General features: G+C 57.4%; 6 protein-coding genes across 6 annotated transcripts; all 6 read left to right on the top strand.

Annotated features, from left to right (window-relative positions):
- Window positions 1-185: 185 nt before the first annotated feature.
- JKF63_07444 (uncharacterized protein) lies at window positions 186-6110 on the top strand (the record flags this gene model as incomplete). The annotated part of the gene is made up of 1 exon (XM_067903382.1): window positions 186-6110. The coding sequence occupies one exon, from the start codon at window positions 186-188 to the stop codon at window positions 6108-6110; it is 5925 nt and encodes a 1974-aa protein (XP_067759692.1).
- Window positions 6111-7360: 1250 nt separating this feature from the next.
- On the top strand, window positions 7361-8935 carry JKF63_07443 (uncharacterized protein; the record flags this gene model as incomplete). The annotated part of the gene is made up of 1 exon (XM_067903381.1): window positions 7361-8935. One exon carries the CDS (start codon window positions 7361-7363, stop codon window positions 8933-8935), a length of 1575 nt encoding a protein of 524 aa, XP_067759691.1.
- A 798-nt stretch (window positions 8936-9733) lies between these two features.
- On the top strand, window positions 9734-10477 carry JKF63_07442 (uncharacterized protein; the record flags this gene model as incomplete). The annotated part of the gene is made up of 1 exon (XM_067903380.1): window positions 9734-10477. The coding sequence occupies one exon, from the start codon at window positions 9734-9736 to the stop codon at window positions 10475-10477; it is 744 nt and encodes a 247-aa protein (XP_067759690.1).
- Window positions 10478-11242: 765 nt separating this feature from the next.
- Window positions 11243-11731, top strand: JKF63_07441 (uncharacterized protein; the record flags this gene model as incomplete). The annotated part of the gene is made up of 1 exon (XM_067903379.1): window positions 11243-11731. The coding sequence occupies one exon, from the start codon at window positions 11243-11245 to the stop codon at window positions 11729-11731; it is 489 nt and encodes a 162-aa protein (XP_067759689.1).
- A 1400-nt stretch (window positions 11732-13131) lies between these two features.
- Window positions 13132-14205, top strand: JKF63_07440 (uncharacterized protein; the record flags this gene model as incomplete). The annotated part of the gene is made up of 1 exon (XM_067903378.1): window positions 13132-14205. One exon carries the CDS (start codon window positions 13132-13134, stop codon window positions 14203-14205), a length of 1074 nt encoding a protein of 357 aa, XP_067759688.1.
- An 870-nt stretch (window positions 14206-15075) lies between these two features.
- On the top strand, window positions 15076-16605 carry JKF63_07439 (uncharacterized protein; the record flags this gene model as incomplete). The annotated part of the gene is made up of 1 exon (XM_067903377.1): window positions 15076-16605. The coding sequence occupies one exon, from the start codon at window positions 15076-15078 to the stop codon at window positions 16603-16605; it is 1530 nt and encodes a 509-aa protein (XP_067759687.1).
- Window positions 16606-20134: the final 3529 nt, after the last annotated feature.

The raw sequence follows: 20134 nt of genomic DNA, 5'->3' as shown, positions 1-20134 counted from the left end.
CGAATGCATCCTGCCAGGCGCACCACACTGTTCGTCTAGCCTTTTTTCTTTTCAAGTGGTGCGGCGAGTCTACCTTCGTGTATACCAGCCCTGGAAGGTTCGTCTTTCAGAACATGTGCACCCTCTCGACCTACATCCCTCTCTCTTCCTGCAGAACTCCTTGCTCTCACGTCCCCGGATCGGGAATGGACAACAAAAAAGAAACGTGGGCTAACGCCCACTCGCAACTTTGGACCTCACCTATTAAACGATCTGTCGGATCCAGGACCCAATCAGAGACATCCAGTATTGCATCATCAAATAGAGATAGATCACTTCTAGAAGACGCCGATAGGCACCACCAACTGCCGAGAAATACATACCTCCAAGAATCAAGGCCTCAGATCTATCAACCAAAAGATAAAACACTCCTTCAAGTGTCTGATATCCTTGAGGGCTACGGCTCAATCGCTTGCGACGCTGATATACCAGCTGTCCTCTTACACGTCGTGAAGGAGCTGGAGCGGGCAAAACGCGAGATTGGCTTCAAGGACTTGCTTCTTCGAGAGTACGCTGACACTGTGCGCCGTCGCTTTGGTCTCTACGGGGAAGAGTCACCACCGACCGTTGCAGAAGTCTCCGCAAGGTTAAGGGATGGCACACCAGCCCGTCCTGCGGTCTCTCCTAATCCTCCTTGGCTGGAGGAGCCGCTGAAGGAACTGTGGTGCACTATCCGCAACACAATGCAAACCTGTTTTGATAAAAACGTAGCTATTTCAACCCCAATACTTCTACCGGACGCAAGAAAGTCAAAAGCAAATGTTTCACAGCTCCTCCACTCCAGCTGTGATGGACTCTCAGAACTTGCTAGGGAGTACGCCACTGCAAAGGGTGTTGTGATGCAAAAGATGGAGAGCGCTATTGTCGATAAGCAGAGCTGCCGTCAACTTACACTCTCAGCTGCGCTGGCTGAGCTGGACGCCTATCAGGAACTCAATGAAAACGCATTAAAAGAAGATGGGCCTTCTGGTTTAACTGGCTCGCACACCATAGGAGGCGCACTGCAGTCGGTCATTGATGCGATCCCCGCCTCGCTGCAGATCCACTTTGATTTGCAAGTGCCCGAGGCACCCGTGTTGAGCCGATGCAAGAATCTCACTGAGCTCATGCGCTTCCTCCTATCTGAGTATCTATCGATGGAACGCTACATGGAAATGGTTGAGGCAGAGCGGCAGAAGTTGGCGGATGTGTTCTCTCTTCCTTCGTTGTCCAAGGCTGAAGCCAACGACGCGAGCGGTGGCCTCCAGCTTGACGAGGCCTTATCCCGCTCGCTTCAATCCCTCCAAGAGACCGTCGCCTCCGTCGTGACATTCCCGCACCACATCTCAGAAGAAGAGATTGCGCTGCGCCGCTCCTCGATGCAGGCAATAGAAGAACTAGCTCAGCTTCTTGTCGATCCGTGTAGGGGAAGTAGCGCGGCGGGCAGCAGTGTGCCGCATAGCGTCGCTACCGTGCGGGTGGAGCCGCCGACGCGAAACCTGATGGAGATGGTCGAGTTGGTGAAATCACGCTTTGTCACCATGATGACTCAGCAGCAGCGAAAAGAATTGGCTGGAGCGCAAGGCCGTGCGGGGCTCGCTCACATGGAGGAATCCATGACAAAGCACGGCAAGCAAGTTGTACAGCTGCTCCGAGACCTGTGCGCTTCACAGGAAGACGACACGCCAGCGAGCGAGGCCTCGGAGCAGCTGCTTGTGGAAGGCCTGTGCAATCTCGACTTGGGGCGCAACATCACCCCTGCTAAGCTAGACAACTTCTTGGGCGACGTTGTGGAGAGACTGCGCATGGTCAAGACGAAGTATCAGAGGGCGTTGCACGCCGCTGCCGCCGCCAGGGCACGCGCGGAAGCAGCGTCACATAAGACTACAGGGCTGCAGAAGCGGCTGCAAAAGGTTGCTGCCGTGGTGGAACACATTGGAAGACACCATCTTGGCCTCCACTTTCCTTTTACTCCTGTGGCAAATAGCACAGCGTCTCCCGGCGAGGCGGATGACGTGGGCAAAGGACGCGATGAAACACAGGGCATTGCCCGGGGAGACGGGGTCAGCATACTCCGCCGTCTCAACCTGCGGCCTGCTTTGGAGCCTACAACCGTCACGAAGACCTCATCTGTGACGACTGCAAAAGACGGCCCGGCGAACGAAACCGCCACGTCTAGTGCAGTGGTCACGGAGAATAACGTTTTAGAAGCACTGCAGTTTATTGCGTCTCGCATCGGAGCAAGCAGTGAAATCCGCGACATGGCCGCGGTGCAAGACGAACTGGCGCAGCTGCATGCTGGTGAGGCGCGTTGGAAGGCAGACACCTCGGTATTCCACGAGGCCATGGCAATGCTGATGCAGCGGCTGGCAACAAACGGTCAGATGGTGAAGCAAACCCTGTTCCTCTTGGGCACCGATGAGTCCGCAAAGGACGAGCTGGTGGAAGAGGTGCTGCGGCGCGGTGGCGAAGAGCAGCTGGAAAGCCTCTCCGCAGACACGGTGTACGTGGAGCGCACACTAGCAGAGCTTTTGCAAAAGTACAACCGTTGGGCCCAGCGGCTGCAGCAGACGATAGAGGACCACCTCTACACACAGAGGAAGATTGTCAAATACTTTGCCGCGGTGTGCCGCTTCTTCGCCTCGTCGCAGAGCTGCACTGCAGCAGCCCCGCCAGATGACATACCGGACGATAACCTCTACGACATTGACTCATGTCTAATGCGAGCGGCCGATGTCATTCTACCCGCCCTCGACGCCGCTATTCAAACCGCCTCACAGGACCCACGCCCCCCATCTTCCATGCCGGGGCCCGAAGCCCCAGCCCACTTGCCCCCCATGGCGCCATCTTCCGGAGACACGGGTACGAAGAGCATGACGTCGCGACAAGAAACGCTGGCTCACCTTGCCCGTGACTCCGCCGCCAGTTGCACTGGCGGCGTCCTTCCTTATGACCACCGCATCGCGCGTCTCTACGAGATGGTAGCGCGCCTCTACACAACTGTAACGTCGCTGCTGCAGGTGCACTACCTGTGCATTCCCTCCGCAACGCGACGGCGCAGCTCGGGCGAGGCGGAGCTGGTGTTCGACGGAGACGCCGACGACGATGGGTTTGTCGACATTGACCTCGATCGTCTGGTTCGCGTGTCGCAGCAGCAGCAGCAAGGCGCGGCAACCGGTGCTTCCGCCGTTGTTACCCGCAGAGATGACGTCGCGCTGGACCGCTTCAGCAGGGAGGACAGACGTGAAGATGACTCTGGGGGGAAAGTGGCGCCGACGCCGCCGAACACGATTGCTGCGAATAACGATGTGATACTTCGTGTCACCTACCAGAATATGGAAGTTGTACAAGACACACTCAAACGCTTCAGCGCTAACCACAAGATGGCGGCTATCTTGCTTCAGAAGGACGTGGACACCTTGCAGAATTTGTTGGTGGGCATGTTGGACAAGTACAACGAAGTGGACGTGAAGGGCACGTTCGGGCAGAGTCGCGAAACCGGCCATGAGCTGTACACAATGCTTCGAGATCGTGGGCAGCGGCAGAAGGGCTGCTACTTTTTTAACCGCATCGGCGGTGAAGGAAGTTGCACGTGGGTGACGGCGTTGCAGCAGCTGGCGGACGGGTTTGGCAGAGTGGTGGATCGATTCGGCCAGCGCACCACCCGCGCAACGGAATACCATCGACTGGTGGATGAAGTAGCTGATATATGCACCACGTACATGAACTGGGCCGAACACTGCACTTTGCCGGCATCTCATGCACTCCCTCCGGAACTGCTCGCCCTCTCTGTGCGGAACGGTTGTGAGGGAACCGCGAAGCCAGCCGTCGAGACGGCGGCGGCGGACAGTCAGAGAAACCGTCTTGGCGAAGATGTCGGGACGTCTGCAAGGCCTGTAACCGGGAGCACACCGACGACCACAACCAAGGTCACCACAGCAGCAGCTCAGCGGCATCCAAAGCCGAGTCGCATGCCTCCCCTCAGCCCACGTGCCCCCAACAAGGTGCAGCAGCAATCTGGACAAGAGGAGGCTGCTGCTGCTGTGCCCACAGCTGTTAGTGCCCCTGATGTGAAGATATCATGCTTCACGGACGACGGTGTAGTACGGAAGGTTCTGGAACACATGTTTCGGCTCGCACAACTGGCGGTTGAGACGTTGACCTCCACAGGCGTCACCAAAGCCGGTGATGATGCTGCTGTCTCAAACGCAGATGCCGAGGTTCACAAACTGACGGAAGAGACGCAGCTCTTGCGCGAGACCGTTGCGATTGCTGAGCGTCGCGTTGAAGAGTTGACCGACGCCCAGCATGCATTGGAGCGCGAGCGCGACCAGGCACAGTCGGAGGCAGCAGTAGCGCGTGCAGAGCTACGCCGCTGGAAGCGCCAAGAACGGCTGAAACAGGAACAGCGAAAAAACGGAAGCATGCCCGTCACAGAGGACTGCGCACCGGTGCACCCGTCACCTCGATCGCCAAGAGCGACTTCATCGACGCAACAGCCGGAAAAGACTGCACTGACAGCTGACGGTGCTGATGCTGTCATTGACGAGGCCACCGTAAAGAAGGTGATGGAGTACATGCGAGTTTTGAGTGAGGAGCTGCAAATGGCGAAACAACGAGCCAACAGCAGCAACCACGTAACAGCGAACAACTTTGTGCGATCGCCGTACCAAACGCCAGCCTCGCTGAAGTGGTGTGGCGCTGAACCGATGAACTACGCCGATGTAGTCCAGGGGGGACTCTGTAAGGAGGAGGACATCGTTGTAGACGACATTGACGGCGGCAGGAACTCTCACCTCGGCGTCCCCCACTCACACCACCATCACCGCTCCTTGACGAAGTTGGCAGAACAGCTGAGGAATCAGTACGACGCCACGGAGATCGCACCTATGGTCGTGATCGACCCGCAGACACACTCGTACAGCAACCATCAGCAGCGATCTGCTCACGCACGTCACGGCCGTGGGGTGGCATCGCAGGTGCGAAGTCGCTACAGTCCTGTAAAGTACAGGAGCCCGGCGTACGACGCGTGTGACCGCTACTATGCGAGAGTCCTGGCACCAGCGGCGATGGTGAAAAACAAAGACGCAAAGCTCTCTGGGTCGATGGCGGCGTACACCTCGCAACATCATCTGCCTCAAGAGCCGTACAGCAAATTAGATGCCAATCATCTGGGGAGTTGTGGGAACAGCGCAGCTACCGCCTCGCACCGCCGCTACCCGCGGCGTTCGCTAAGCCGCGACGAGCCGCTCCTCCCGCCTCGCACTGCTGCAGCCTCCGAAAGCGTCGCTTCCCCACACATTTATCACGCTCTGCAGCGTGCGACCCCTGTTGCGGCAGTGACGGCATCATCACCGCGCCTATCCCCGCAGCTTGCAGCCCCTGATACCCGTCCGCACTCTTCGAGTAGCACGTTCCCCTCCTCCTCCTCCATGGGGGCGCATGTACACCATCACCGGAGCCACTACGATAACGACGGCAATCGTGCTCGCAGTACCAACAGTAACGAAGTGGGAGACACTGATGATGAGAGAGAGGTCTATCGCGACGCTGGTACTACACGTTCGCATACAAGGCAGCGGCGGTCAAGGTCGCCATGGGTCACAGCGCAGTCGCATCGGAAACCTTCTACGCCGCGAGTGAGTCCGACCGTTTCGCACTTTGCCTCCGGAGTTTCACCATCACCTGCTACGGTGGCGCTCTCAGCGAAGCGCGAGCGCTTTGGAAGCGACTGTGAGCAGTTCACAACAGCGGCCATCCACCCCCAGATCTGTCGTCCCGTGGCTCTCGATGGCCAATGCAAATCCCCTGAGAACGTGGGCGAGAGTCTCGCAGCAGCGGTTCAGCAGATCGACGCCGCCACGCAACGTGCAATACCCACACCGACGCGTCGTAGCACACAGGCTGGCAGCGGACGGGACGCCCACCGGCTGAGGTTTGCCAAAGCGCCGTCGGCATCTCCACCGGGGTCGCCAGGCTCAGCGGACCAACAGATGAGCCGCAACGCGAACCTGCGTGCTGCGGCGTTGCGTCGTCTCGCGGAGGTCGTCTCGAAGACGGCCGTGTCATCCACTCGGCCTGGGCGAATCTGAGAGCGCGCGCCGAGGTAGTCCTGGAGAAACAGAATCTGAGCAATCTTTTTTTTTCAAGGGCCTGGTGTGTACAGGTGTGCGTGCTGTGTGGTGTATGATACAGGTGTCATAGTCTCTATGATGGAATGAGGAAGGAAACGGGTGAACACCTCGGAGTGGGAGGCACTGGGGGGAGGAGGGGGGGGTGCACAGCTGCTGCTGCACTTGTTGCCACTCTCTTCCGAGTGGATTTTCAATATGAAAAAAAGGTAGCTCTGTGTATCTGCATGTGTGTGTGTGTGTGATACGGAGGGTCCGCCTCTTCGTCTACCCTCTCCCCACCCGTGCGTGTGCATGTGTGCACAGCTGTCTACCTTTGTTGCTCTCTCCGTATATATATAATGCATCACACACACACACACACACTCCCCGATGCTTCCGTGTGTAGGGCGACACTTGAATGTTGATGCCTTCTCCCCTTCTCCCACCCTACCCGCTCCTCTCAGGCTGCTCTCACATGCACGCATATACATATGTGTATCCCTGTATATATTTACATGTTTCCCTGTCCGTTTGCATCCCAAGCAACACCCCCCCCCCTATCCTACCCTCATCTCCCCCCCCCCCACCCACTCAACACCTGTCCTTTCCCTCCCTCTCTGTTTGATTCGATGGCCGCTTGGCAGACTTGGCTGTTCTGTTTTTCATTCGCACACGCACCCACACACGCACGCGCACGCACCTGGTGTGTGTGTGTATGTGTACATATATATGTCACACGCCTGCCTCTCGTGTATATGAAGAATGCACCACCTTCATTCCGTCTCCTTTTTTGAACTGTGTTGCATGTTGTAGTATATGTTGCTCAGCGGGGATCTCACGTCATTGTTGAAGCGGAAAGAAAATGCCTTGGGACTGTGGGATGCTGATGACGACGAAGAGGTGGGAAGAGGCTGCGGGTGTCAGTCGTATATCGGCCACCTCCATCACACACACACACACACCCATCCGTCTTGTATCCACTTTTCACAACCCTCCTACTCCTCAACCTCCCTCTCTCTCTCCCCTCTCCTATTATACCTTCATTTTCTCTGATACACACACGCGTGTGGACTCTGCCTCCCTTCCCTCCACTCAGCCTCCCTCCCCTCCCCTCCCCTTATCCTGAGGAGGGCATGTATGTATAATTATACTTTGTGTTCAAACTGCTCTACCATAGCCACCACTTCTGCCTTTTCTCTCCGCCGCCTTGCGCCCTTTCTTGTTGCGCAATGCGTCGATCAGCGCTGCGTGGCGCGGCGCGCGGGAACGAGAATGCTGCGATTCACCGCTGCGACCGTGGCCGCAGTTTGTCTAGTATGCCATCCCTCACCCCATCCCTCCAGGGTGGCGGCAGCACCTCTGTCTCCTCTTCCTCCTCTTCCTTCCTCTTGTGGTCGCCTCATCCCTCGGCGTGCTACGCCACAGCCATGTACATGTCAGCTCGATACCGTCTCACGAACGCCAGCATTCTGTCGAACATTAAGAACATGGCAAATGAGAAGGATGACCTGACAAGTAAAATCGTGTACCTGCGGCGTCGGCAAGAGGAGGCTATAGCGTTCGCCGTGAAGGAAAAAGCGATGCTGGCGGAGAAAGCGAAGCGGCAGCTGGCCGTGGAGGAGGAGAGACGCGTGGTGGAGGCACGTATCGAAGCGCTTATTGCTGAAGCAGCAAAGCTTGGTGGCCCGGCAGCAGCGCAACGCATGCGGGACGCAATATCGAAGGACAAGAGCCGCTACGTCCGCTCCGTCGATGCCTTTGGCGACAAAACGGTGCGGCTGCAGCACACCTTCGCCGGACTGGCAGACAACCGCATTATTCGTTGGTGGGAGTACGCATATTGGAACTACATTCGCTACTTCTTCACGCAGGAGCTCCTCATCGCCAAGGACCGCTTTGGCAACAAGTTCACAGTAACGTGGCAGTTTTTAAAAGGTCGAGAGGAGCAGCGACGCATGTACCGCAAGGACTCCAATAAGAAGCATCAGCCGTACGGTGCGCTCGCGACGGATGAGCGACTTTGGGAGCGGTGGATGCGTGGCCACCGTGGTGACCCGCCGAGCGTGGCCGAAGAAGAGCACCTCCGCGACTACAAGAAGCAGTTTTTTGGCGCAATGGTGCTGGAGGACGAGGAGGTCGAGGACGCGCTAATGCGGCTGATGGCGCATATGAACCGCGCCTCTCAGACCTTCCAGGAGTTGGATGACGACCAGGTGTACGGCGATGCCCATCGCGCCGCGAAGCCGCTACGTGAGACGGAGCGCCAACCTGGCGAGGAGATGGCGGCGCGCCAGAAGCAGAAGGGGGCCACCTGGACGCTGGGCTTCGCTAGAGGCGATCTTTTTTACAATGAAGAAGAGACGCAGGTGATGCGGACGGAAATAGGTCACCTCTTCCGTAACATGGAGTGGCAAGAGCTGGAGTACAGGCGCCAAGTGCGCATGAGCAAGCAGCAGCCACCACACGGCAAGCCGCCGGAGGGGACGACAGACCCGAACACACCAGACGGCGACCCGATGAACCACTACTGGGAACGCACAGATTTGGGCATTCCGTATCACGACGCCGTACCCGACCTCACGACGCCGGTGCTGGAGCGTATGCGCATCGAGTCGGACCAGTTAGAGGACGAGCGGCTTGCTATTCGAAAAGAGCTGGGGCTCACAGATCTGGGTGACATCCGCGAGGGCCGCGAGCCCATCAAGCGTGATCATGCCCCTTTCCAGCCGCCGCCTGTGTCTCAGCGGTGGAAGCCAAAATGCTGGGAAGAGTCTTGGGGCACAGGGAGCGGGATGAAATACTGAAGGACGTAACATATACACGTGTATGTGTGTGGGTGTTGGAGGGGGAGGAGGTATATTAGTAACTGCTGCTGTGAGAAAGGGGGGGATTTGCTCAACTGTTTTTGCGTGTTTTCGGTATCGAGGATCTGTAGAGAAGGTGGAAAGATGGGAGGGGAGGGAGGGAGGGGGTTCAACTCTGCGTCTGTGTTTCGATGATCTTCCTTCACCTCTCCCCACTTACCTACCCGTCCACCACCACCACCCCATTCTCGCCCTTGTGTAGAATGCGCTTTCTCACTCTTTCTCTCTCTCTCCTACGTGTGCTTCACACAAGTACAATTCCAAAGTCACTGCGTGAGAAGGCCTACATGACAGGCCCCCGCCACCTCGGCACGGCACGAAAGCCCACTCACACGCACACTTGCACCGATCATCAACGTCCCACAATGCTCCCTGTGTTAGAGTTGCACCTCGAGAAGCACGCTTTATACGTTGTGTGTGTGTGTGTGTGTGTGTGTGTGTGTATTTCTGCTCTCTCTCTACCTACACACGACAGCAACACACCTGCACCCGTCGGTCCGATCTCTCTCTCTCTCTCTTCCTCCGCCCCCTCCCCTTCCCCCCCCCCCCCCCCAAAAAAAAAAAAGTACAGTCCCTCGCCAAGAAAGCAGAGCCGATTAAGTGTAAACGCGCAAAGACACACACACACACACACATACACGCAGAGAGAGAGAGAGACACCAACACCCACTATCATCACCCCTCACCCCCCCCCCCTCCCCCTCTCTCTCCGTATATCCGTCTTGTTCTATCGAGGAGATGAAGTTCCTCGATGCCAGTCAGTGCACTGGGCGGAACTCCCTCTGCTTCCACCCGGAGCTCAACGTCTTGGTGAGCTACCCCGTGTTGGTCGGAGGCCATCTTGGCTACCTCGTGGTTGTTCTTCTGCTTCGCAGATTCATGAAAAAGCGACCAGCGTACTCGCTCAAATACCCTATGATGGTGTACAACGCAGTGCAGGTGGCGTTGTCGCTGATGATGGCGGTCAGCCTCAGCCCGTTCCTCGCCCAGGGTGGGTTCAACTTAAACGGAGGCTTCACCAACTCTATAGAGCTCTGCATCCTCATCCACTACATGACGAAGTTTCTCGATATGTTCGACACCTACTTTATGGTGCTGCGCAGGAAGGAGGAACAGCTGTCCTTCCTCCACGTCTACCACCACTTGACAATCGGGCTCATCTGGGGTCTCTTACTGCGTAACGGTGTCGCCAACGGCACCGCCTTCTTCGGTGCGTGGATCAACTCCGCTGTCCACGCGCTCATGTACCTCCACTACCTGTACACCTCCTTGGGCTACACGAATCCTTTCAAGAAGTACCTGACACAGGTGCAGATGCTTCAGTTCGCGTTTTGCGTTCTTCACGCGGTTTTAGCCCTCGTATCGGACACGCAGATCCCGAAGCCGTGGGCGGGACTGCAGCTGTGCTACCACATGACGCTGCTGTACCTCTTCCTCCAGTTCTACCGGAAGGACGTCCGCAAGCTCAAGCGCAAGCTTTAGGTGTATGATAGCACGCCAGAATAGGAGAAGAAGGGATGGAGCGGGGGGGGAAGCAAAGAGAAAGAGCACAAAAAGAAAAAACACACTTGACGAACAGTTGATGGATGCTGCGCTGTCGATTCTGTTCTGGCTCTTCTTTTCCTGTGGCCGAAGACCCCCCGCTCCACCCTGTCTTTGAGATATGATCACCCTGGTGCGTATTTTTTTTTCTTGTATGTGTGTGTATGTGTGTGCCTCTGCGTGCGCAAGTACTCGTTTGCCCTAAACTTAAGTGCAGCACACTGCCCCCCTTTCTCGTACACCTTACAGGGGAAGGGATGGAAGGGTGGGGGGAGAAAAGGGGGGCAGCGCAAAACATCTCGACAACTATTCCTACACCCAATACCCACTATACACATGCAAAAATATATTGACTTTGCCCCTCCCCCCCCCCCCCAGCACATACATACATACACAGACTCGCTGGAGGATATCGGGGGGGAGGGGGGGGGGAGGAGTGGATTGAGGGACTTCACCTCTCTGCCCATTGGCAACACGGCTGTTGATTGGGAAGGAAGGAAGGGAGGGTGGTGGAAGAACGTCTGCGAGTTTTCCGGTCAAATATGCGCGAAGTTCCCCTCCCCCAACCCCCCAACACACACACACACACATGCGCGCATATGCAAAACTCCTGCATCTGTGATCGATATCCACTAATCCCCACCCACTCGTATTTTCGCTAATGTTGTTTCGCTTCCCTGTTGAACATCACACTAGAGGGCGGCCATGCACATGTCACGCTTTGCTGAGCGCGTGGTAAGCATGGCCTGGGGGCATGATGAGAACACACTCAAGGGACTCGAGGGTATCGCCTCCTCGGACGTTGAAGGTGGATACACTTTACTGTACTCCATGTCTCTCGGCATTTTAGTTTTCTTGGTTATGTGGGCTATTTCCCGCTACATTAATCGAACTTACAGCCGTGTTCACTACGCCTCCGAGTATCGCGATGTGGAGGGCAACGACTACGTCACATCGAGTAGCTGTTCCTCCAGTGGAAATAGCAGCAGTGATGATGATGCGACATACCCTGGGAACCGCCAATCACGACACCGACCGACAATAGATGAGGTAGCGCAAGCGTCACGGCAACTGACAGAGCAGGAGACGATGTGCCGCCGTCATCACCGCAACTTCGCTGCGTGGTACGAACACGGCGGAGATGCGTCAGGTGGGGCCGCCCCCGATGGAGAAACTGAGGGCAGGGAGGACTAAGAGCGCGCACCGGCCTCAGCAGCAGCGATGTAGACACCGACAGTGGGAATATAGAAGTACACTCTGGGGGGAGAGAGAGGGGCGGGGGGGGGGGGGGGCTGCTGCCGCTGCTGCCACAGTGGAGCTTTGGGAACCGCAAGATTGCAGTGACACATATGAACGTCACTGCCGGGAGCAGCGCGGTGGCAGTTTCGCACGCTATGCAACCACGTCCACCCCCCCCCCTGCAGCTGTGGTGACGCTACCGCCCCTGGGCGCTGAGGTGGTCAAACTGCGCAGTCAAAATCCTGAAACCTGTGGCCAGATATGCACGCTGTAGCGCAAGGGTTTAACGATACGAGAAGTAAAGACACCAACACCTGCTGCGCGGCTGTTACAGACACTGAACCGCCTCACTGTGTAAACGCCCCCCCCCCCCCCCCCCCGTCGGTCCCCTGATCATGACACTGCAGTCGCCGCCTTCTGGACGGGTCCGAGAGCCATTCGCGGCGTGCACGTGGCGCTAGGTGACGAAGGTAGTCGATAGGGCTCGTGTGTGTGTGTATGAAGGGAAGGGGAGTTATGTAGGCTGTTCAGTGGAAGGTTTTCCCGCCCACCCCCCTTCCCCCTCCACCTGTGTCTCTGCCATTGAAACCTACACGTATTTCTCATCTCTTTGAGGGTTGCACTACCCCCCCCCTCCCAAAAAAAAAGCAGCAACAAGCGTACCTCTAACCTCGCCCCCCCCCCCCCACCACCACCACCAGTCTCCACACACACACACACACACACACAGACCAAGGTTAACTATGGTGTACGGGGATGTACGCCTCCTAAAGCTTGCTGGGCAACTCACAAGATGGCATCTATAATAGAGAGCAACTTCTATGGGACTCTGCCAAGTAGTGGGTTTTGTTTTTTCCGGGAGAGGGGGGAGAGGGGGGGCGGGGGTGCATCGATGGAGGTTGGAGGAGGAGGTCAGAAAAGCCGCATTCTGCGTCCTCTGTGCCACCTCGCTCGCATTAACGTGCATACGTGCGCCATCGAGTGCTCTCTTTCTCTCTCTGCCTCTCACCTCTACCTGGCTCCTCCTCAAACCACCGCCACCTCGCTGCGTATGACCACTTTTGCCTACCCATCCAGCCTTACAGCCAAGCAGCCAACTCCCACATCCCCAAATTTTGACATCACCGCACCTGCACTGTAGGGAGGTGAACTCACTCTGCTACCTCTACTGTGCTTTTGTTGTTGGCGCATATATTGCACCGACCCCCCACCCTTCCCCCCTCTTTCTATTGCCTAGAATATAACGATAGGTGCACGTCACCTCCTCTTGCTCTTGGCTGTCGTCGATACCCTCCACTCTCATCCCTCTTTCTCGCACCCACACACACGCACGCACGCGACCGGTGTTTGGGAAAATGAGCCGCAGTATGATAAACTACAATGTCCACGAGGGCCATCTTGAAGCCATGGTGCACGGCTACCACGACGCTCTTCTCCGTGTTGACGAGTACAACAACCTGTGCCAGTGCGACAACCTCAGCGACATGAAGAGCCAACTGCAGATCACCGACTACGGAAATTTTCTTCAGCAGGACGGCGCTCTGACCTCCCGCATCATCGTCGAGCGCGCGCAGGAGGTGCTTGTGAAGCAGTTCAATGAGCTGCGGTCTTGGGCAGAGCCACCGCTGTGTCAGTTCCTGGACTTCATCAGCAGCGAGTATATGTTGTCGAACGTGCTCAAGCTGATTATAGCGAAGCGCAGTGGTCGCGAGAACCTTGAGCTGCTCACCAAGTGCCACCCCCTCGGTGTCTTTCCGGAGATGCCGACGCTGATCGCCGCCTCGGATGTGCAGGAGATGTTCGAAGTGGTACTTATCGACAGCCCGGTGGGCCGTTTTTTCAGCTCCGAAAGCGGCTTTGAGCGCGACTTGGATGAGCTCTCGGTCGAGTATATCCGCGGCATCCTCATGAAGAACTACTACGAGCAGTTCTACGACTTCTGCTACAGCCTCGGCGCGGGGACGCGTGAGGTGATGTGTCCGCTCCTGGACGCAGAGGCGGATCGCATGGTTCTCACCTTCACGCTGAATACGATTGGCATGCGTGAGATCACGCCGGCAGACCGACGCAAGGTATTCCCTAATATCGGCACCCTCGTCGACATTCACGATGACATCGCGGAGAGTGAGAGTGAGGAGCAGCTACGCGACCGCCTGCGTCGATTCGCAAACTACTTTGAGCTGCTCGACGAGGGTAGCCGTGCGATGGACTCGACCCGTAAATTGTCACTGGAGCGGCGATTTGTGGAGACGTTGGTGACGATGTACAGCGATGCCATGACACGACAGTTCCAGTACGGCATCTTCTACGCCTATGTGAAGCTGAAGGAGCTTGAGATCAACAACCTTCAGTGGATCGCCGACTGTGTCATGCAGCAGATGCGCAGTCGCCTGCACGAATACGTAAACACGGTGCCCTACACCAAGTAGCGGGGGAGGGGAAGAGGGGAGGGAGGAGGCAGAGATGCCCTGCACCCAGGCATGCACCTCGCTCCCCCCCCACACACCTCGGTGGAGCCAGTATGTGGGGTGTCCAGTTCCACTAGATTTGGCCGCTTCCGTCCCCGTGGTGGAGCCTCAAGAGTGAGTGAGTGTGTGTGTGTATGTGTGTGCCTGTACCGAACTGTTTGATGCCGTTGCGTGTATGTCCGTGTTGTTTCTGTGATCACTCCTCCCTCCGTAGTTTACCGCGGAGTCCTCGCTCTCGGTTTGCCTCTCTCATGACTGTGCCAGCGTATGCGTCTTTCTCTGAGTGTCCTCTGCCCCCCCCCACCCCACCCTTCCCTCTCCTTCGTTATAATGAAGAAAAGTATCATTGCAGATGGTGTACATGTCCTTCCCTCTCCCCTCTCTGCGTCGCTGCGCAAGTAGTCCCTGCTGCATATATAGAGCATGAAGCTCAAGACTCGCAGCATGCAGGCGCAAGAGGGCTGAAACAGTGGTGGTGGTGGTGGTGGTGATGCCACAGCTGGTCGACACGGCAATGCCTCCGTATGAGCAGCCCCACCCTCCACACGCTGCTTCACCTCTGCTCTCCGTGCACTGATCTATCAGAGAGAGAGAGAGAGAGACGAGTGAGCTCACGCACCCACGCCCTGACCCCACTTCCCATTCTCCCCTCTGTCTAGTTCGTTTCTTTGGTGTACACGGAAGAGCTTCCAACGCCACTTGAGTTCCCAATCATGAGTGAGCGACGGAGCGACAGTGACCACTCTCATCCAGATCTCTCCTCCTCCTCTTAGCTAACGGAGCTCATCACCCCCCCCCCTCACGCGTATAATCGAGTCACCGAACACGCTCATGATGAAGTCGTTCCTCTCCAAAATCACGTCAAAGCTGAAGACGAGACGGACGCCACTGGCGCCATGCGACTGCTCAGACTTCATGGATGCCGTGCCTGCGGAGCCGTCCCTGACGCACCTGCGCGGCGTTGTTGCAGCCCGTCACTTCCGCGGCGCCCCGCCGCCGGACTCCGATGTGGAGAAGGCACGGCGCGACTTCGTTGTTCGCAGCACCGTTTTCGACCTGCGGTACCGATGCGGCGCCGGTGGGCGGTGCACGTGCACTGGCGCGCCGGCGTGTCGCTTTCCGCAGTGCTTCACAATGCGACCAGTAACGAAAGGTGCTGAGGTGCAGGCAGAGCGCCAGGTGTATGAGATCGAAGATGCCCCGACGCCGGAAATACGCGCCTTGGTAGCCCTGGCTGCCGAGGAGAAACTGGAGGAGGTGGTGAAGGGCATCCAGCACACTGTGGACGCGCAGCTGAAGGCGGCCGCTCATGGCCGTAACCTCGAAGCATGCTTCATCATCGACGGCACTGACGGTCACGAATTCAGTCCGGCCACGTCAAAGACCGGGTCCGAGAGCGCCCACGCCGGTGCCAACCCTCTTCGCGAGAACGAAGATCTGCGGGAGGAGATAACTTCCCTGTACCTCTGGCGTGCTGCCCTGCTGGTGAACCTGCGCCGCGACGAGCAAGCTGTGTTCTCGCTGCTCAACCTTGCCTTCGCGGTGGAGCGAAAGGACCGCACACGACTCTTGGGCGCCGCTGCAGCGTGGGCAGCGCTGAACGACATGGAGATCATCTACTACCGAAGCCTTGTCAAGAAGTGCAAACCCTTTCATCAGGCCCGTCATTTCGCGACAGAGCGGCCGCTGCTACTGGCACGCGTGTTCGAAGCGACGAGGGGCGACGACTACCACACGGACTACTGCACCCACGTCGTCTTCTCCAAGGAGGTGACAGCGACGGTGACGCGGGCGCAGACAGCGCAGATGCACGGCGACCTGACCGAGGACCCTATGCGCAGCCTATGCTTGCCACTCACCATGCCGTACTACCGCTTTCGCGTGGACGAAGAGTTCTGGAAGCGTTTTTACGCGCTGCTCTGCATGCCTCCAGTGCCGCCGCCGACACCGGCAGAGGCGAATGCGCAGGCAATCGACCCACTTGCTGAGCTTGGCCTGACACCAAACTACATCCTCGATGCTGTGGGTCGCAGCATGATGCTGCACCACCTCGTCATGTTTGCCGACGTGCGCGACAAGGAAATCGACACCGGCGCTGTCGTGGATCGCGTGAATGAAATGAAGCTGCTCGACACACAGCCGCACCCCTCCGACTATGCGCCCGTGCTGACTACTAGCGAGAAGCACGTTGCTGTGGCACGGATGAAGGAGCTGCTTGTCGTCGTCCGCTCCTACGGATCAAAGGAGCAGGACCAGCTAGCCGGGGCGGCAGCGGCTCAACGGCAACCGCGTGTGCAGGGCGGCAGCGATGCAATCAAACCCAACGCAGCACCGCCAGCCAGAAAGAAAAAAAGGCAGTGAGGACCGCGGCCTTGTCCCACACTCGCCCTACAGCCCCGGAAGGGTGGGCGGGGGTTGCGCGCGTCGTGGTCCTCTGCGTGGACAGCAAAAGTTATATGCACGTGAACTGCGCATTAAAAACGTACACAAAAAAAAACGCATGAATCAAAGCCGTGGCGGGCGCCCGGCACCCGTCACCGCGCCGACCCCCCAAAGATACACGGGCCCCCGCCAGCGCCGCCACCAGCCCCGAAACCACCCCTCCCTCTCCACCCCAAGCACGCCCCCGCCCCCTGCCCCGCGCGCCTAGGGCGGCCCAGGCCTCACGCGGCCGACGCACCCGGCTGGGCGGCTCGCGGGGCGGCACCGCGCCTCCCAAGCCCAGGAGGGGATGGTCATGAAGTGGGCGAGGAAAGATGTATACACGCGCAAATGGCGCAGCAGAGGCGCATGGTCAAACCACACGTTCAGTGTGGCATGCCCCCCCCCCAATAAAAAAAAATGGTATACATATATTTGCGTATTTGCGCCTTTCGCGGCATGCGTCTGTTCCAATCCCTCCCCGACACCCAATACAGCCCTTCTTGGGGAGGAGATGAGAGGAGGCAAGCAGTGCCTGGCGCGGCCGTGGAGGGGATATATATATATATATGTGTGTGTGTGTTTTGGTGCTGCTCTATCGAAGAAGAGGGGTTACAGAATTCATGAGGGGGAAAAAAGAAAACTTTATTTCTCGTGTCAACACTTCCTCACGTCCTCTATAAAGCAAACGTGTGCAGGTGTGTGTGTGTGTGTGTGTGTGTTGCCTGCAGACGCATACACGTACTCACTCATATTTTTATTGATCCAAAGGCATTCTCAGTTCAGGACACTACAACTACACGCACTGGAGGGAGTGGGGTGGGTGACTGTAACTGCATCATACCCCACACACACATGCACACACACGTGTACAGAAAATCAAAGAGATGGGTACACCAGCGAAGATGGGGGGATTGTTGGAAAGAAATAAGCGGACATACGTATAACGGGGCAGACACACGCGAAAAGAAAGGGAAGAGAGCGAAAGTGTGTGATCGGGAGAAACATGATGTGCAGAAACAACCTCGTATGATCAGCCACACATACACACACACACACACATTATATATATATATATATATATATCACGTACACACACAGAGATTTTTGAAAAGAGACGGAATCGGGGGGTCCCCCTTGTCGAGATGCGCGCCGCCGTGATATGCGTGGTGGTGGTGGTGACGTTGGGCTGGCGTCGGTGCGTGTCCTTGAAAGCTATCGACGACAATACAAAAAAAACAAAATGGAAGAGGAGGGGGTGGGGGGGAAGCGAACCAACAAAAAATCAAAGTCAATACAAAAAGCACCACCGCAGTGACGCATCACATGCACGCACAGGAGTGCTATATATATATATACACATATGTACATATATATATATATATGTGCGTGCTTATATGAATACATAAATATTTCCTAATATAGTCACAGCCACACCCACTGTCCACCTGCCATGACGGTAATATCACCATACCCACACAGTGGGGTAAGCCGGCCCTAGCTCTCCGCCATTCCAATGCCGTCGTCGTCGTCCTCGTACAACGGGGAGCCTGCGGCAAGGCTACTGAGATCTCCCTGTAGGTCGCCACTATCGGAGGCAGAGTGGTGGTGGCGGCCAACGTCGGCGCAGTCCACCAAAGGCAACGTGTCCGTAGAAATGAACTTTGAGAGGGGAAACCCGCTCGGCGAGTGCACGGCGCACGTCGGTGGGGGGGCGGCAATACCGAAGGCGCCACCACCCCGGTCAGCGTCGGCGCCGCTCCTGTTCTGCGGAGTGGGAGCGACGATCTCTGGGCTGTCGTACAGCAGCTCCCTCAACGTCGCCGTGTAGTCCAACGTAGAGATGATGATGCTCTGGTGGTTGGGGGATGACGCAGACACCTGCACTTGCGGCTGCTGCTGAGCCTCCTCTCCATCTTTGTGGAGTGACTGTAACGCCTCGGCAACCTCCTCAGCTGTGATCTCCAAGTAGGTGCCGACGGTGCGATGTGGCTCAATGATCCCGAAAAGACTCGGCTTCGTTGGAGTGGCGTCGAGGGGATGTTGATCGTAAATAGGGTTCCGGGCCTGATTGGCGCGTGTGTAACGAAGCTGGTTGAGCTCGGTGTCGTCAAAGCTGAGCGTGTCATGGACACGCAAGAAGTCGAAGGCGCTCGGTTTGTGCACCTCGTTTCGGAAAAATCGATCATCGCCCTTGCGCCACTGCTCTCTGCAAACTCTACAAAGCCAAAGCATAGCTGGCTGAACCTGAGGTTGTGCACCGCCAGCGCCTCCGCCGAGCCACCGCGTGTGGTCTCCTTGTCATCGTGGCAAAGGCGGACTTTTCGGAAGTCCCCAAAGTGCTGCAGAAGACGCCGCGCCTTGCCAGCGCTGAGGCAGGAGGGCAGCTTCGTGATGTACACAGTCCCCTCAAGCATCTTGGACTCGGACCGCTCAGCGAAAGGGGCAGAAGCGGTGCTGGTGCCGCCCGGAGAAACGGCACCAGCCGCCGTGGCGGGGGCAAAAGCAAGCGTAGGTAGCGTCGGCGTTTCGAGCAGCGTGGAAGCGTGCGATTCAACCGGCGTGGTCGGAACTCCGGGCAGCGGTGCCAACGAAGAAAGTCGAAAGCTCGAGTTGGAGTGTCCGTTCGGGTACGGCGGTGTGATCACAGCAGAGTGTTGCGTTCTGCTGACCGACATGCCAGCGGATTCCATGTCCGCTGATAACTGGGAGGTGCCCCGAGTGTAGTTGCTAGCCGCGCTAGCCAGCATCACCTGCGGTGTCCTGAAGCACTCCTTTTTGGTCACCGGGGTGCTCTGCCTCACCTGCAAGTTGCTAGGAGTGTTGAAGGACCTCAAGATAGGACGCGGCGTCGGTCGAGCACTGGGGGTCACGAGGTGCGACTCCTTCGCAGAAGCGCTGGTGCCGTGGCTGCACTGGCCCCTCGAAAAGGTCGCCCTGTTGGCCGCCTCTACAGGCACATTTGGCGCGCTGTTGCGCGGGGTGCAGGCACCGCCCTCTTGCTCTCCAGCAGCAGCGGAGAGCACGACGGCTGCGGCGCCGAGCGAACCTGCCGCTGGACATCGGATGTCCATGTCGACACCGCGGAACGTGCGCGTGAAGCGCTCGTACTCGTCGCGTGAGGGGTCCTGTGCATAGGTGCGGGGGTCAAGGGAGCTCCACACCCTCACCATCTCATGCAGTGCGTCTATCAGCGTGAACCATGGCCAATGCTCTTTTCCTTCGACGAGGCTTGACGGAGCATCCGGCCTTCGGCACCGAAACTCCTTCGCATTCAAGAGCTCCTTCTCGTACCTCCGGAAGAGCAATGTGGCGAAGCGCAGTGGCGTCTTGGGCATGTATGTATACCGATAAAGATATGCGCACTGCCGGGCAGCGACGATGCGGGTCTCACGGTCTGCCTTCTCGTTGTCCACGAGCACCATCAGCGCGTGACCAATCAGCCTGAAAAAATCTTCGCCCTTGCGAG

Source organism: Porcisia hertigi, chromosome 5 (assembly GCF_017918235.1).
Source record: "Porcisia hertigi strain C119 chromosome 5, whole genome shotgun sequence".
NCBI classification, from domain to species: domain Eukaryota; phylum Euglenozoa; class Kinetoplastea; order Trypanosomatida; family Trypanosomatidae; genus Porcisia; species Porcisia hertigi.
This window is presented reverse-complemented; position numbering and strand designations above follow the sequence as displayed.